General features: G+C 35.0%; 1 protein-coding gene across 1 annotated transcript in view; it reads left to right on the top strand.

The window, feature by feature from the left end:
• Nucleotides 1–19,261, top strand: part of SLC38A10 (solute carrier family 38 member 10) — a 64,185-nt gene that overhangs the window by 16,237 nt on the left and 28,687 nt on the right. Inside the window, exons 5-10 of the mRNA XM_074224934.1 lie at nt 941–1,084; nt 3,131–3,255; nt 8,863–8,965; nt 11,796–11,978; nt 15,471–15,582; nt 16,605–16,711. Coding sequence (XP_074081035.1) covers nt 941–1,084; nt 3,131–3,255; nt 8,863–8,965; nt 11,796–11,978; nt 15,471–15,582; nt 16,605–16,711 — 774 coding nt within the window. The remainder of the gene's footprint in view (nt 1–940; nt 1,085–3,130; nt 3,256–8,862; nt 8,966–11,795; nt 11,979–15,470; nt 15,583–16,604; nt 16,712–19,261) is intronic.

The following is a 19,261-nucleotide window of genomic DNA, read 5'->3' on the forward strand; positions in this document are numbered from 1 at the left end:
TGTCCTCCTTGCCTCAAATGCCCTCCTACTTACCAAATATTTGACATATAGTATTTGGCATATAGTAGGCATTTAATTAATCTTGTTGATTGATTGTTTCCTAAAGTTTTCCTTGTTCCTTGGAAATTAGAGAAGAGGAAATTCTAGGCAATCACAATTTTCTCTTAATTTCCACTACATGTCCTTATTACATGTAAGAAAATATTTATGAGACAATGAATGATCCCATTCCCCTAACTTTGCCTTATAGATATTTGAACTCTGTATTGCAATATTGAGGTCTTTTATTTGAAGCATGTGCTGCCACTGTGCTATAAGTCTAGGAGTAAATATGCAAATATTTGGGAAAAGACATTTTTTAGGATCTTGATATGGTTCATATTTATGTCACCTTGATACTATTTAGTTCTAACTGCATGGCATCTAGTAAGCACTTAATGTTTATTGATTGACTAAGGAATTGCAAAGTTAGAAAAATGTGTTCTGGTTGCAGTCAAATTCGATGTTAAATATTTTTGCATACTTAAGATTTTTGCTGTAATAAATAGCAATCTTAAGGTTTTTGACTAATTTTCTAGACCAGAATTTCAAGACTTCCATCTTTTCTGAACCATGATAGCTTTAATAAAAAATATTCAAATATTCTCAGTTTGTATTAGCTTTTTTTCTTCCATTATCAGGTTTCTGCTTTTAGTAAGTGTCCTTGGCAGTCACTCCATAGAGCAACAGTGGCACCCAGTGACTAGATAGGTTTATCACAGAAATAGCCTCCCTTCTATACTATTAAGAGTTAGTGGGAAAGTTGTCTTTTTGCTTTGGACCATTTCCTTTAACCTGTGTTTTCCTGTGTCCTCTGATATTACTGGTTTTCTTTGGTTTATCAAGACCCCTTGAAGATCAAGTTGATGAATCAACATTTCTATTTTCTATCTATTCCCAGGTGACTGGCAGCTTCCGAATATTCCTGCTCTTTGTTGTCTCCTTGTGCATTGTCCTTCCACTGAGCCTTCAGAGGAACATGATGGCTTCCATACAGTCCTTCAGTGCCATGGCTCTCATCTTCTACACAGTGTTTATGTTTGTGGTGAGTATTTTAACTCTTGGGTGGTTTTGTTAATGTGCCATAGGTAGCGAGGAAAGAATACTAGCTATATCTAATTACTTAGATTATTTTCTAAATAAACCATTGACTTTAAATCAAATTAACTCTTTAAGAATGTCATGGTGACTGATTGGCCTCTGACTAGATGATGATACTCAGTATATAATAGCTCAGTGTATCATTGTCAGGGAGCAGGAATAGATCATTTCCAAGGCATGTTCTTGCCACCAACTATCTACTGTGTAGGACCTTGCTGAAATTAAGAGTAAAACTATTATGCCATGTTGTGCCTTTCCCACTTTTTCATGATGAAATAAAATGAAAACCTTGAGGACATCTCTAAGAAGCACTTTATATTGTGTTTTTATTGGTAAAAGCAGATGTGTTTGGTTTGGAATGGGGCACCAGGGGAAGAAAAGTCATCAACAATTTGAGGATGTGCGTATGACTACTTTGATTTGATTATATTTTACTTTTAAAGAATAAAATGTGCATTTTAATTTACATTACGTTTTATTTTGTATGTGATTGACGATCAACTGCCATTCAGATGGTAATACTTAGTTTATACTAGAAGGTCTTAGTTTGTTTTAGAGTAGAGGTTTTTTTTGTTTGTTTGTTTTGTTGGGGTTTTTTTTAGTTTTTGCAAGGCAATGGGGTTTAGTGGCTTGCCCAAGGCCACACAGCTAGGTAATTATTAAGTGTCTGAGTCCTGATTTGAACTCAGGTTAGAGTAGAGATTCTTAACCTGGGTTCCATAGAATCCCAAGAGATCTGTGAATCTTTTCAGATTTCAGGGAGCCCATGAATTTAGATAGGAAAAAATTACATATTTATTTCACTTTAGTTGGAATAATCCTGTGAATTTTATTTTATACATTTAATAACATTATTCTGAGAAGGTTTTAACAGACTGCCAGAGGACCCATGACAAAAATAAAACAACATCAGAGCTTTAGAGCTTCAGAGAGCACTATGTTCTTGATATCCTAGATGTTCTGGCAGCATCATGGTGAAATAACCTTAAATGTTTTAAAGCAGAAACCATTTTCCAATTTACCACTTTGTCTCCTCCTTTTTGTATAAGGTACTCAGTAAGTCCCCTTATGTGGGGAATGAAGACTGAGGGTTGGGCCAAACCTCTTAACTGGGCTTGTCTCACTTAACCCTTAGTGGTGACTTGCTAGGTGTGGCCTCTAGAGCACAGAGTAGCATATGCCATATTGAATATTCTAAGTTGACTAAAAATGGCACTTTTTAAGTGAGCAGAGCTCCTCAAGACTTTTTTATATTGGTTTTTCTCACCCTCTTCATATTGTGTGTTAACTGACATGAGATTTTTTTAAAGCAATGGAAGAAAAGACCAGTATCCCTTAATTCAGTTTTTTGACAGACCAGTGCCAGTAACGCTTTATGCCACTTTTCCAGTTACTTCTTTAACTTGATAGTCTTGTTTTTGGTGAATTTTCATCTTTTAAATAGTATTTGATTGGCATGGTACAGAAATACTTAAGAACCTGCCAATATTTGGGAACACCTTTTTTCCTGCCAATACCATAAGTAAAGTGATGCCAAGGATTGGGCAAGGACTCCATTTATGTTTGCTTTAAGTGACCCCTTATGTGGACATCTGTTTGGATATATTAAGGAAAACTCTGAGCAGCTGAACTCAGTTCTTGTAAAAACATTCTAATGCAGTGATATAGATGTATATTAATGGCTTGTGGAGGTCCAAGTAAGGTACACCTCACCTTCCAGAAGATCACTATTGCCTATTTGGTAATAATAAATGCACCTATAGAAATATAATTAGTCTGAGTCAAACAAAGAAGTAAGAAAATTTCTTATGAGAATCCAATGAGAAATCCAGCCTACACTAAATGTTTACACCAATTTGAGAGCTCCGCATTCTCCTGCTTCTGTCACAGTATTACCAATGTTAGCATTCCATTATTAATTTTACTAGGAAATTTGATTTTGAGATTTTATGTTTCAATCCTAATGCCTCTTATTTTTCCTTGGCTACAGATAGTACTGTCATCTCTCAGACATGGCCTTTTCGGCGGGCAGTGGCTGGAGGGGGTTAATTACACCCGTTGGGAGGGCATTTTTCGTTGCATTCCTATCTTTGGCATGTCTTTTGCCTGTCAGTCGTAAGTACTTCCTTTTCTCTGATTTTCATGGTGGTGATATGAAATGTATTTTGTAATGATAAAGGGGCGTTATTTACTGTGATGAATGGGGAAATCATCCTTTTTTTCCCCTTGTTAAGTGTGTGTTAATAAACTACTGAAGAATAATAATGTCTTTTTCAGTTATATCCCTTTCCCTACTGTTCTAAGTTGAGAGTTGTATTTCAGTGATGAGTTGATTGAAACATGTTTTTAGAGTAACTAGTTAGAATGCCTAGTTTGCCAGATTCTCAACAAAAAAGAGAGTTGGCAGTTTGGATTTTAGCAACAACCAAAAACCATCTGAATAGGCAGCTTTTCTAATCTTTTGCCAAAATTTAGCTGTTGGGGAATATTTAAAAGGAGATTGCACAAACATTGACTTCAGATTGTTGCTGATATGCTTACAGAGGCCCACTCTGTGTATGTATGTGTGTGTGTGTGTGTGTGTGTGTGTGTGTGTGTGTGTTTTCTTTTTGGCACAATGCACTATGTAAATGCAGATCAGGTTATTTCCATAATTCCAGCAGCATTACCTTCTCTACCAAAATGACAGGAGCAAGTGATTCATGCTCGGTTGGAATAGTAACCGGCTCAAAATAGAGGCGTAAATCCAAATGTGGACAGGGAAAAGACCATCAACGTTAGGGAGGTTGGCAGAACTGGGCTTCCCCCCTCCTGTAGTTTTAGTGAACATGTATTGTGCCAATCGTAAACTAATGTGACAGATAAAATTTGTTCATGCTGCTGTGTTTACACCCACATGCGAGATCCAAATCATCATTTCCCACTTATCGTCTCTCTCTTGGCAGCTCAGTTTCTACCAGAACATGCTCCAGTCTTGCTGTTTAATGTCTCCATTATAATTGGTGACAGAAGTTATATTCTTTTACAGCTTACCTAGTTACCAGTTGTCCTGTGTTTTTTTTTTAAATGCCCAATTGCTCTCTTGTGGTGGCCACGTAGTTACTAGCACATATTTGTTGGACTTGGAAACTTGGGTAAAATTATATGGTCTGGAATAGTGTGTGCACATGTCTCTCTAAATATAGATTCTGTTATACCAGTTAAATAGCAGTCTAAACCTAAAGATAAAAACCTATGTTTTCTCTGAATGTAAGAATAACACATTCTCTGGCCACTTGTAATGTCACAAGTTTGTTATTCTCAGACTTGCTGTATTCATTTTTACTGACCTCTTAATCCCCTTCTTAAAATATATGTATTTAACACATGTAGAAACATAATAGTCCTACTCTCTAGTGGCAAATGTGTGTGTGGTGTGTGTGTGTGTGTGTAAGTAAATACCAGTGAAGAACAAGATTATGCTGTTTATACTTGTTGGGAATGATCAATTGACACAATTTGGTGTCATTTCTGTTTTCATAACCTTTTATGATTTGTTCATTATTACACCTAAAATACCACATATTCCTATTCTCTATTGTTGCCTGCTCCTTTTTGTCTTGTTTCCTAAGATATTAAATACTCATTTATTTGAAACAAATAATTCTTTGATCAAGGTTAACATTGAAAGTTAATAACATATTACCATGAGTCCTTGAACAAATTGGAGGACCTCGGTTGGAATTGTGACTGTCTTTTACTAGGTGATCTTGGAGAAGTCATTTCACTTTCTTTGAGCCTCAGTTTACTCATTAACAAAATGAGGATTAGACTAGGTGATGTCTAAGGTCCTATCTACCTCTTTGATCCCATTCTGAGATAAGTTTATAGATTCTGGACTTTTAGGTCTTAGAATCTAATTAGAAATCTTGATCTTGTTCAGATACAATACAATATACAGTATATTCTCAGAAATGGTCAGAAGTAGGAAAGATCCATTTAACCTAAGCTTTAGTCTTTAGCAAGACCATTTGGCATATATGTGTCGTGTATATGTATATATGCATACATACATATATACATATATACACACATACATAAATATATAAAACTTCCCATACACACACACACACACACACACACACACACACACACATATATATTTATACACATACATACATACACATATCTCTTTGAGTATGTGGGACATGAGTTCTTCATGGAAGATGGCTCTTGTCTGGAAGGGAACCAAGCTTAGATAGTATATGTAACTATGCTTCAAAATGCAAAATAAATATGTAGACTTGGTGCTGTGATGGACAGAAAGACTAGACCCCTGGAAATAATTTGACTTTGCTACAAGTTCATCTTCTTTTCAAATTGTGGCCTCAGGGGAAGTGATATCTTTAAACTTTCCTCCTCTGGCTTCTTTAACTAAGGGCAGTGAGATATATATGGAATTTGGTGTGAGAGAACCTGAGTTCAAATTCCAGCACTGTCTTTTGGGGTTGTGTGGTCTTGAATAAGTTCCTTATTTTTTTTGAGCCTCAGTTTAGGAGATAAGATTAAATAACCTTCTGAGGATCCATCTAATTCTTAGTCTATAATCCTTTGAGTTTTCTTGCAGTATGCATTTATATTTTTTTATAACATAGGTAAATAAGGGAGAAGCTGTAAGTAATGGTCAAGATGCTAAAGCATTGGGTTCATACCATTGAACCCTGATCACAGCAACTGAGTAGACAACGTTGTACTGTGCCAGGCCAGAAGGTTAAAAACTTTACTATTGAAGTTCTTTGAACTTAAAACTTTTTGCTTTTGAGAACTAAGATTTTTTTTCCCTTTTGTCATATCTTACTGATATCTATTAGAGTTGTCTTGATTTTGTATGATAGTCTATATGTGTGTTGGGATAGATAACACTGTCACACTCCTTCCTAACAGCTGTGTTTGGGATAAGGATAGGCAAACAGAATTAGTATATCCACTCCTGATTGAATAGAAAGAAATGAAGCCTTTCTTAGAATCATCCCAAGCCCACATAGGACTAACAAAATGAGACCTGAAGAATTTTGAGTCTAGAGTATATTATTGGGAGTCTTTGACTTTTGTTCTGACAGTGACAAAAAATTGTTTGTCATCTCATTAAATGACTCCATAATAAATAAGAAAAATTATGTTTCAAAGACTACATAAATTATATGCCTTGCACATATGTATATTAATATTTTTCAAATGTTCTGGAATAGAGAACCAGCTTTGAAATAAGAAAAAAACTTAGGTTAAAGCTCCTGAGCTTAAGAGTATGAGAGCATAGATGGCTATATAGAAGTTTGTCTCCCACTTTTATTCCAGCAATTATCTAGAAAGAGAACCAGATTGGTCCTAAGGGGGGGGGGGGGGGGAAGGGAGATAGAAAAATGTGGAACTCAAAAAATCTTACAGAAAATGAATATTGAAAATTATCTTTACATGTAATTGGGAAAAAATAAAATAGAAAATTTTTAAAGAATGAATAATGACCAAGAAATTCAAAGAATATAGCCTAGAACCACAGAAAAGATAGCTAGAAGCAATTGACATAGGAAACCGGGATTCTGCCAGAGAAGTTAGTGTGAGCCTAGGTAAATAGACCAAAACTCATGTCAGTGGTCTGATTAGGGAAGCTTCAGACAGGACAGAAGGCCACTCAGTGCCCTGACTGGGGAAGCCCCAGGTAAGATGGACGACTACATCAGGATCTCATCAGGGATAGCCAAATACAGGTAGAATTCTGGGGGCTACTTAAGTCTGCTCTGAGTCTCTGAGTGCAGAAATGCCAGGGAAAGTGAAAGCCAGCAATAGGAACTCAGGAAAGCTAGGTCAGAACCAAACAGAACTTGCTCACCCTACTAAGAGTACCAGAAGGGGTGAAGTTGACCCTGGCACAGAGTCTCAAATTAGAAACTGAGGTTGGAGATAGGAGTAAACAGAAGATGTTGAATATTCCTATGGACTATTATGGATCTTCTTTTGACCTAATGTGCTGAAAGTATTATATTAAAAGAAATTTAAATACTGTAATGGGAATTTGCAGTTTTATGTACAATCTTTTTTTTCTATTATTTGTATATTAAAATTGCCCACATTTGTTATATTTAGAATAAATGTACAGATTAATAAAAAAATAAAGTCCTATCTCTGTCATATATTGATGCCTTTGACTCAAGACAAAATTTTTTAGGTGCTCAGTGCCTCCTGGAAACTCTGAAAGAATAATTGTTGTTTGGTATTTATAGACATTTCTTTACTACTTTTTGATACTAGACTTAAAAGTCCAGATGCCCCCCAAATGCTGTCATAATTAATAAGCTACAAATTCACTTAAGTTTTACTAAATTCACATAACTGTATATATCTTCTCAATTATTGAGTGTTAGAAATGTAGGAGTTCATGAAATGTTTTGATAAAAAGGACTTTGAAAAGATTGGTCTAGAGCTAGATTTTTTAATCTGGGTTCCATAGGCTTTTTTTTTTTTTTAACATTTTGATAACTTTATTTGAGTGTACTTTGTTTTGTAATCCTATGTATTTTATTTTATGCATTTGAAAATATTTCTCAGAAGAGTCTCATCATCATCATAAGCATCACCAGACCGTCAAAGGGGTCTTTGACAAAAAAAGATGAAGAGCCCTTGGTCTGAAACAGATTATAATGGAAGTGATTACTAAACTTTTATGTCAACTCTTCCTCAAAAAAAAAAAAACAACCCAAATTTACTCTTCTGTCTTTCATTCAAATCATTACCATTCACCACTCTTGCCCATTCTTCTCTATCACTGTTAGGATTCTTTGCCTAAACTCAATTTCTTAGTCCCCATCTTAACTTGTCTTCCACCCTGTATTTCCAGAAAAATATATATTCTTATCCAACTCTGTTTCTCCTCTTAAACTTTTGCCTCTCATAGCCCACTATCAGGAACATCTGTGTTCGTACCAGTACACTTCAATATACCTTTACATATCCTACACACATATACACCATATGCCTTCAGACTCTTTTCTATCCACTTTCCCTTAAAAAGAGACCAAAGATTTTTACCACAAAAATATGTATTAAGGAAACCTGTTTCTTCAGGTACTGTACATAGGTGATATTTCCTAACTAGTGTTTCCCACCTAACCCAGCAGTCTCTTAATTGAACTTAGTTGAAGTATGTTCAATATTAGAATAGGAAAAAGATAAGTTGCTAAAAGGCATACTCTCCCTTCCCCTGTTATATTTAAAATTTGTTAGATACCTCAAAAATATTTGTTAGGTTTTTATGAATTGGACCAAGATGACAAAAATACTTATATTTTGAGTTTTGTTTAAGTTTACTTATTTCCCAACAGTTTCCCACTTTTACTCTATAAACAAAGCATTACTTTAATTATCAGTATGGAGGGTCCCAAGAACAGTCAACACAGGAGTAGTTCCACTAGTATTTCAGTAAAACAAATAGCCTATCATTTTTCACCGTTTTTGAAATTTTTGTATCATGTATATTATTCAGGGAAAGAGAAAGGGTTTTAAAGATATGTTTATTTCACTTAAAATTGATAGCATGATGAAATTTCTTGACATGTTACAAATACTGGCACAGCATTTTTTTTTTAATGGGGAGGAGGGTGTTAGAAATTTCTCATTTAGGTCAGAGGCATGTTTTTATTTTGAACTTTTCTTTCTGAAATACATTATCCTTTGCATATTTTTATGTAGCCAGGTTTTGCCCACCTATGACAGCCTAGACGAACCATCAGTTAAAATAATGAGCTCCATATTTGCTTCATCACTTAATGTGGTCACCACCTTTTACATTACGGTAAGGACCCTTTATGCTTCTTTATCTCCTTTTCATATCTCTTCCCCAAAACCTTTCTCTATAAAGCATGTCAAAGAAGTACAGATATATAAAAGTAATACATAATAATTTTTTAAAAATTAATTTTAAATCCTTATTTCTTGTTTTTATATCACCTATATACAGTGTTCTATATTCATGGCCTTCTACCTTTGCAAAGATAAAGGGAAAGGTATTTTCTTATATCTCATCTTTTTGAATCATTTTCTCATAATTTTGTTGCATAGTTTTGATTATTTTATTATTTCATTTTATGTTATTATTGCTCATTGTTTTCCTTCATTTACTTACTTTGCATTGTATCAGTTCATATAACTCTTCCAGTTCTTCTCTCTATTTGTCATATTCATTATTTCCTATATTCCATCACATTTTTGAACCATAATTTGTTTAGCCATTTTCTAATTAATGATTATTTATCTCAGAAGTGTCAGACTCATGGTTACAAAACTCTCCAGTGTATTTGTAGTTTGGTCATTTCAATTGTTTTTGCCTATTTGCTAAAAAAACCTAAAATTGGGGTCACAAAGATCCTGGAGTGGTTTGCCATTTCCTGCTCCAACTCATTTTACAGATAAAGAAACTAAGAGAAGGTTAAATGACTTTTCTAGGATATCACAGTTAATAAGCATTTGAAGTTGATTGAAGATGAGGCCTGACTCCAAGCCCAGCAGGCTATCCACTATGCCACCTAGCTGCCCACTCTTAGTGCTACTTGATCCGGATTAAAATGCAATTGGGAAATACTTAATAAAATAAATAAAAATACAATGTAGACAATGTTAATTTGCATTTTTCTAGGTTACTGTGGGTTCACAGATCTATTTTTATTTGATTTCGATATCACTATTTACATTGTTTACAATTTTTTACCTATTACCAAAAGATGTTTTATGTATTTTGGTGTATATTATAGGACTTTTTTTTTGTCATTGACCATTAATGCCTAATAGTAAAATCTCTTGGTCAAAGAGTATATGAGCATTATTGATTTGTAATTATTCCAGAGGTATGTCAATGCCTTAAAAATACTATCAGACTGCCTATTATTTAAATTTTTATTTTAATTTATTTGGTTTTTGTAAGGCATTGGGGTTAAATGACTTGCCCAAGGACACATAGCTAGGTGATTAAGTGTCTGAGGTTGGATTTGACTTGGGTCTTCCTGACTCCAGGACTCCTCTGCCTAGCTGCCCCATATTGGACAGCCTTTTAAAAAGCACTTGGTTTTTGGGGGTGTATCATGGGCCTTTCACTCCTACCCCACTGTGATAGACTGGTGAAGTCTATAGACCCTTTCTTAAAATAATGTTTTTAAACACATAAGAGATGGAAACCAATTTATTGAAACACAATTACCAAAATGGTAAAAAGCAATAAAACACATTTGTAGATCCCAGGTTTTGAGTACCCCAGCTTTAGTCTTTGCTTTAAGGAGGGTTGCTATATAGATAAACTCAAGAGTTTGAGATTTTTGGATATATCGGATGCTATTTCTTTTATAGTTCCTGTTATTGGAACTGACGCTGTCCAGTAAATTGGGAGCTTTTGTTTTTTAAAAAAAAATTTTTTTTTATTTTAAAAATGTTTTATGACTTTTTTTACAACAGTCTTTTACCAATTGTACCTTTCTTTTAACTAAAATAAAAACATTCAGAAAACTTCTGCCTGGTAAGATTTTTAGTTCTGTCCCCAGAAAAATTATAGAATTGAAGAGGAGGAAGAGAGAGGGCTGAATATAGCTGGGAAATTCTGAAAGGTTTTCAAGAATTTCATAATCTGCTCCATGACACAAAATCTCATTTTTTTAAATATCAGATTCTTCTAGTGTTGCTAATTGATTACAAATTCTTCTTTCCAAAGAAACAAAATTATGGGTGACCCCCATATATGTGATGAGTTACTCCACTGTGGCATATTGCATATTATGTGCAATAAGTGGCATGAAGTTCCCCATATAGGAAATTGGAAAAGAAGAGGTGGGCCAGTTTCCATATATGAAAAATAGATAAAGAGGACTGCATATAAGGCTGTGACTTTCCACTATGTATAGTTTAGTGGGTGGGTTTTTTTTGCATATTTCACATTTAATATGTTGATTTTGCACTATCCTACTTGTGTATCCTCTTCTGAACTTGTTTATTTTTTAAATTATTCATTGATGCTCTTTTTTTTAAAGTTACACTGCCACTGTTCCTTCCCACTTTCCTCTAATTGTATCTCCCATCCTCTCCCAAAATAAGCCCCCCCATGCCAAATAATGTCAAAAAAAAACCCAGATCCACATATTGTGCCATGTCTCAAGATACATGTCTCATTCTGTACCTCTCATCCATCATCTCTGCTAAAAAGTGGATGGTCATAATTCTTAAACTAGTATTTTTCTTTAGGGTTGTAGTCATTGTATAAATGGTTCTCTTACATTTTACACAAATTCTTCTAAACTGGGAGCTTTAGACATTTTTGGTCTCTGTTACATTTCAAAGGAAATTATGATAAAATTTAATCTCATTTAAACTTTCTTTTAGTATTTTTAGTTAAATTATTGTAGCCATGGTATATATCATTCTGCTGTCTTTGGTCTTGGCTGATTTTCAGTAAGATATAAGACTAATGACTCAATTATAAGGTTTCTTGCCTTAAGGAGTTGGGTACACTGAAGGCCTTTATGAAAGGTGAATTATTACTTAGGATCAGGGTATTGCCCTTGCTACTTTTATTTGCCCTTCTGAGTTAACTTAGAAGTTGATCAGAATTATCTTCCTGTCTCATCTCTCTTCCATTTGGACAGGTAGGATTTTTTGGCTATGTTAGCTTCACAGAAACTATTGCCGGCAATGTGTTAATGAACTTTCCTTCTAATCTGGTGACTGAAATGATTAGAGTGGGATTCATGATGTCAGTGGCAGTTGGATTTCCTATGATGATTCTACCCTGCAGACAAGCATTGAACACTCTTCTCTTTGAGCAGCAGGTAAGATTTTATTTTAACTGGTTCTTAAAACAAAAAAAAATGAAGTTATTTTCATGATACTAATCTTGATGTCTTTCAGTCTTTTAAAGTTTTCCTGTTAGGTAAAACTTTTCTTAACATGGTGTAACCTTTGTTAAGCTTCTATTCAGTACCTTTAACAAGAATTTGGTACATTTAACCTAGAGAAAAGAATGTGATAGCAATTGGCTTATAGGATAGTTATGGAGAATTCATTTTGACAAGTATTAAGTGCTTACTAGATGCAGAGCACTATGCTGGGTGTTGGAGGAGATATATAATTTAGATGATTGGCCCTCTTGGATCTTATTATCTTGTTAAAATATATTGAAGAGACATTAGGCCTGTTTTGCTTGCTTCTAAGTAAAATCAGAACTAATGGTTTGGAGTTACAGTAAAACAGATTTTAGCCCAGGATAAGGAAAAACTTCCTAGCAATTAAAATTGCCCCAACTGCTCCAACATAGAATGGGCTGCTTTGGGTAACAAGACTTTTGCTTTACCAGAAGTCTTTAAACTGGGGCTAGATTGATTACCTGCCAGGAGGATGGAGGAGAGGATTCATGATTTGAGTAGGGGGTAAATTAAATGACCTGTGAGGTGTTTTCCAATTCTATGATTCTACCTTTTGTCCTACATTTGACATTTAGAAGAAGGAGACAAATGGCATAAAAAAAATCAAGCTGATATTAGGAATATATTAGGGAAAAGCAACTTACAGGATAATGTCTTAGGGTCAGGAAAGAGTCAGCCTATTCCCCAATATCTTTTGCATCTTTAGTACTATTCAACTGATGAGTCAGAATGAGAGAGGCCTAAGACAATATAAGATCCTGAACTAGCTAAGGAAGGTTAAAATTATGTTCAATATTTACTAAGGCAGGAAAGGGAATGGCAGCATTTTAGAGAGATTTTCAGTAATGGGTTGAAATTTAAAAGGTCTGCTGGTTGTGACCCTGAATTATATGGAAAATTTATTTAATTGGGAAATCTTATTCTGCAAGCACTTTGATTAATTGAGCTTTTACTGTATGTTGTTGTAGTATTATTGCCCCAATCTGTAGGGAGCATTGCTCTGGAAATATTCTACCATCAATCCTTGTGGTTGTATTCTGCTGTACCTATTAGAAAGTGATTCAGTTTAGCTTTGTACAGTAATATAAAAATTAAGCAACCTTTCTACGTGCTTTAGTAGCCTACAGAGTATGGATCATATTTTGGATTTTCTCTTAACATTCTTTTTGACCCAGAGGCTGGTTTTGTTTGCTTTGTTTTATTCCCCCAAGCCTGAGCTAATTTTACCAAAGCCCAGGGCTCTTATTAGTTTGTATAGGTGGTTTGGCTAATGAAGAACACTGAGAGCAAGCTGTAGCCAAAGGAATGGTTGTTCATCCACTTCTATGACTCCTTGACCCTTCTCCCTTATTACTACTCTCATCCTTGACACATCCTGGTTGTATCATCCTGAGCAAGTCACTTAACCTTAAGAACTCTAAGCCTCCAAGTTGTAGAGAAGGTACTCACCTACAATGGCGAAGAACATTTCCTTACCTGGAAGTTTCCTTTTATCAAGGAAATCATTGGCCCAATCCCTGTCCCTATTTTAACTTCTATTAAAATTGAATTTTTTCCTATATCTTAGTTTAAGTCACAAGTCCATATTTTGTGGCACTCATTGGATATTCTGGAATATTTGTAAAAGCAAAGGTGGTCTGTAAAGATGGTAAATGTGTAAATTTAATTGCTTAATTTCCTTATAAAATATAAAAGAATTCCAGAAGCTGCTTTGTTGGGATTCAAAACGATGCTTTAAACTTTTTTTCACTTGTCTCTACATGCTAAACCTGGTATATAGTGGATGAGTTGCTTCTCTTCCATTAGCCATTCAGGCTCCTAATTTTAAAGTAATATATGATTAAGAAGAAACTTATTGGGCAGCCAGGTGGCGCAGTGGATAGAGCACCGGCCTTGGAGTCAGGAGTACCTGAGTTCAAATCTGGCCTCAGACGCTTAATAATTATCTAGCTGTGTGGCCTTGGGCAAGCCACTTAACCCCATTGCCTTGCAAAAAACCTAAAAAAGAAACTTATTAGCTAAGAGAAAGGCAAGACTAATGACATACTGTAGTAAATATTTTCCCATAGTCAAAAACTTTGTTAGATGTCTCCATTCCTTTGGGTTGTAGCTTTTTGACTATGCCACATAAATTTTTACTTAGTTCCTTTTACAAAAAAGTCACCATTTGAAATTAAAATAATACAAAATATAAAATAATATGAAGGATACCATTACATTACCAGTTTCTGGAGTTTGAGTCTGGTCCTTTTTCAGTACTTGCCAAAAGTTTATTTTCCCAAATATTGGATAATTCAAAATTTGGGGAATTTTCTTCATCTTTTGTTGGAGATAGTAGAGCACGTACACCTTGCTCAGAAAACTTCATCCATGAGTAGTTGTAATGTTCCCTGCTTTATGCCTGGGAGTAGTCTGCTTTCAGTGAACTCTGACATTTTTTTTTGTTTGTTTAAACCCTAAAAATTAGAGGTACTTCCTGGAATTGGGAATGAGAGATTTTTGGTTTGGGTGTACTGCCTATATTATATGTTCTTCCTTTGATTCCCCCTGGAATTTCATTTGAGAGTTTTTTTGGGGGGTAGGGGTTTGCAAGGCAGTGGAATTAAGTGACTTGACCATAGTCACATAACTATGAAAGTATAAAATGTCTGAGATCAGATTTGAACTCAAGTCTTCCTGACTCCAGGACTGGTGCTCTATCCACTGCGCCATCTGGCTGCTCCCATTGATTGTTTTCTATGAGGCTTCTATTAAGAGGCTCAATTGATAGATTGATGCAGGTGATATCCACCTCTTAAGTTTAACCCGATCAACTCAACTTGATATTAGAGGTACTCCTCATGTTGCTCCCTGTCCAATAGTAGAACCGTTGTGCTCTTACCTCTTATTTTTTCCCCTGCCCTGATCCTAAAAGCAAAAAAGCAAATGCAAGAATTTGCCCTTAATATTTCAAGAATTTTTTTTAAATTTTTTGCAAGACAAATGGGGTTAAGTGGCTTGCCCAAGGCCACACAGCCAGGTAATTATTAAGTGTCTGAGACTGGATTTGAACTCAGGTTCTCCTGACTCCAGGGCTGGTGCTCTATCCACTGAGCCACCTAGCTGCCCCAAGAATTTGTAAAATTTACAATCCATACAGGATGTGTAATAATAGCTTTTTACCATTTTGCAAGTTCAAGTTGCAGATTCACATTAAGATTGCTCAACCAAATCTACTTGAGCTGTTAATGCTTACATATGTAGACTATTGAACTGGCAGGTGAAACCACCATTTCAGCCCCACTTTAAGTCCTGTCTGGTGTGTGGAGCAGGACCCTTTGAGTAATTGCTTTGCAGGAGAGTTGGAGTGGGGAAGCAGCAATTTCAAAACTTAGCATGTTTTGATTTTCTTTCATGTAGCAAAAAGATGGTACCTTTGCGGCTGGAGGTTATATGCCCCCTCTTCGATTTAAAGCTCTCACACTTGGAATCGTGTTTGGAACTATGGTTGGTGGAATCATGATCCCAAATGGTAAGATGGAAAGGCCACTTGAGATTTTTCCAGTTTTTTTTTCCCACTTTTCCTTTATTTTCTAGAATATCTAGACTGTGATATTTGACCACTAACTTATGCCTGCTTTGTCTGACCTGCTGCCCAAAGTCTTTAGAGTTTTCCATCAAAGATCCAGTGTATGCAAAAGACTAAAGTTGAATGTTCAACCCTGACCTTGCGCACTGCTACAAAGGATTATTGTGGTTCAGACTCTGAGCTCAAGGGACAAGTCCTTGCCCCATGTTGCTGTATGAAAGCAGATAGTATTCCTGGTTTTATTCCTCACTTATTAAATAACAAATCAAAGGAGATTTCTAATCCTTTAGATGTCAGGAATCACATATAGTTAGAGATTCCACAATCCATTGCTTCCAGGATTCATAAATTGGGGAGTCTACCTGTATTGGACTAAGAGCAGTGATCTTACAGTCAGAGACATGGATTTTGAGCAGTGATCTTACAGTCAGAGACATGGATTTTAATTCTAACTAATTTTCTCATTAGTTGTATGATTTCAAATCACTTAACTTCTCCATGTGTCATTTTCCTTATTTGTAAAATAGGAAAAAATAATACTTAAAACACTATTTACCCCAATGGATTGTCATTAACAAAGTGCTTTACAAATCTTAAAGTGAGATATAAATGTCATTTACTCTTCCTCTTACTGCTGCTGCTACTGCTATTAGCATTCTGGAGGCTTGATGAAGTCCTCCAATGGTTACAAAGTACTTTATGTCTATTCTTCATCTGAGTATTCTTGGAATTGGAACTGGAAGCTGAAGCTTCAAGAGGTGGTGTGATTTGTTGGTGGTAAGGATCAAAATGGGGGATTAAAATCTTGGTCTTCCTGATAATGCCCAGCACTTTAGCATGCTGACTGTTGGATAAATAAATGGTGACTTGATGATCTGAGCACTTTGTAAAATCTTTCTTTCACTTCCTCAAAGATAGTCCTCATATTTTTATTCTCTTTCATTGCTTTTCTTTTCTTTTTCTAGTGGAGACGATCCTAGGTCTTACCGGTGCTACAATGGGAAGTCTAATCTGTTTCATCTGCCCTGCACTTATTTATAAGAAAATCCATAAGAATGCCCTTTCCTCACAGGTCAGTGATGTTAATTGGTTAACTTCCACAATACTGGAAGAATAATGAATTTATCTTCAGCGTTATATAAGACATAGAACCACATAATGTTTCAACAGGAAATGTCTTAGTTGAAGAAGTAGTGATGGTCTTCCTGCTTAATAATTGTGAACAGACTCCTTGATATGCTTTTGGAAAGCTTTACTTCTTATCTCCCTAACAGAAAATAGAGTGTTGATGTTATATGGGGATTATTTCCCAACAGTCCATTCCATTTCAATGAGTTCAGGTTCTCTTCCCACAGAATGGGAAATAGAGACCTGTTGGTACAAATCCAGCAGCCTGTTAACTTCAACCTGACTGAACAGTGCCAGAAAAACCATACATTTTAGCCGTGCAAAATTGCTATTGGACCATGAACTCCAAGAGTAGCTAAGATTTTGTATGCCCCAGATATCCAATCTCCTGGCAAAAAAGATAATACTTGTAACACACAAAGGACAGTGCTTGGCACATAGTAAGACTTATATAAATATTTTTATTGTTTTTATCATTATTGTCATTTCTATTTCTATAATATCTTTCATTTCACTTTAGTTCAAGTCCTCATTACTTATCTCTATTATTGAAATGGCTTTCTAATTATTCTTCCGGCTTCAACTTCTGACTACATATATAAATTCACATGGCTGGAGGAAATATAGTGCTATCTTAATATTATTAAGACTTTTATTTTTAAGGAAGATGAGAGAGAGGTGATTAGGGCTGTTTTTATTGCCTTTTGATAAGAGAACTTAATGATTTTGATAGATATACTATATACCTGCAAATCTTTCATTTTTTTCATTCAGTTAGATATATTATCTTTTTTGACTGAAACAGACAGCAGTCTTCAACCTCTTACCTCAGTTTGCATTGTACTTGTCCCTCGGTGTTGAACTGCACATCTTATCATTAATTGTAAGAGCCAGCCCATGGAATGCAAGATATTTTTAATAGGTCCTGTAAAAAAGTGATATTTATTCTTTTTGCATTTTTTAGTAGTACTTGTGGTAAATTGTATAAGAAATAAATGTTTGTCATCATTTTCACAAATCAGTTAGTCTATGTTCTAACAGTCTAGTGCTTTCAACCAGGCTCTTGTTGCAGTTTTGAATGATAATCTAGATTTTCAGTTAAAACAAATAGCACAGTGGATAGAGCACCAGCACAAGCCCAGGAGGACTTGAATTCAAATCCAGCCTCAGACACTTAATAATCTAGCTCTGTAACCTTGGGCAAGTCACTCTACCCCCATTGCCTTGCAAAAAAACAAAAAGAGTAAAATAAAATAAAACAAATAATACCCATCAAAAATTATTCAGGCTTAGCAGAAACATTCTTTATGATAGAGTTAAATTAACATCTCATTAGTCAGTAGGCTGTCATCACAGATTTCCTTGTGGCCTGGAAAGTTGGTCACAAGGCCAAGAAAGCAAACAATACATGTAATTTTATTTTATTTTTCAGAAAGATTTTATTTATTTTGAGTTTTATAATTTTACCCCTAATCTTGCTTCCCTCCCCCCACTCCCCACAGGAGGTAGTCTGTTGGTATTTACATTATTTCCATGTTATACGTTGATCTAAGTTGAATGTGATGAGAGAGAAATCATATCCTTAAGAAAAAAATTAAATATAAGTGATAGCAAAATTACATAATAAGATGTTGGGCTTTTTTTTTAAAATTAAAGGTAATAGTCTTTGGTCTTTGTTCAAACTCCACAATTCTTTCTCTGGATACAGATGGTAGTCTCCATTGCAGACAGCCCAAAATTGTCCCTGATTGTTGCACTGATGGAATGAGTGAGTCCATCAAGGTTGATCATCAACCCCCATGTTGCTGTTAGGGTATACAATGTTTTTCTGGTTCTGCTCATCTTGCTCAGCATCAGTTCAATTGCATGTAATTTTAAAAAGAAAAAATATTTTAATTTTATTTTAAATATGCATTTAAAATATGTATATACTTCCTATCACCCCTTTTCCCATTGAATTAAAAAAAAGAGAGAAAATCCTTATCACAAGCAAGTACTCTTCAACAAAACAAATTCTTGTGTTGGTCATGTACAAAAATGTATGTCTCTCTGTATTTTAAATTTATTACTTCTCTGGCAGGAGGTAAATAGGGTGGGGGGGGAAACATTTTTAACAGAATGACTCATGTGGAGAAAGTAGGCAGTATGGTTCCATGATAGTTCTGTAGTGTTCCCAACAAAAGGATGGTTATAGTAATTATATAATCAATTAATATTAATTGAGTGTACCTAGAAAACAGGTACCACTTAAAAAATATTTCTTTTGATAAGCCAAGATCCACTTTCTCAACCTCCCCCTTTCTTTTTTCTCTTTCCTGCCTCCCCAAAAGCATAAGAAAAATAAAGCCCATTACAAACTCATAGTTGGTCAAAAAATTTCCACATTGGCAATTTCCAAAAAGAATATGTCTTATGAACTCTGAATCCTTATCTCTCTATCAAAAGTTGGCATCTTCTTTCATCATTAGTCCTCTGGAATTTTGACTGGTCATTA

This window comes from Macrotis lagotis, chromosome 2 (genome assembly GCF_037893015.1).
Source record: "Macrotis lagotis isolate mMagLag1 chromosome 2, bilby.v1.9.chrom.fasta, whole genome shotgun sequence".
Taxonomy (NCBI): domain Eukaryota; kingdom Metazoa; phylum Chordata; class Mammalia; order Peramelemorphia; family Peramelidae; genus Macrotis; species Macrotis lagotis.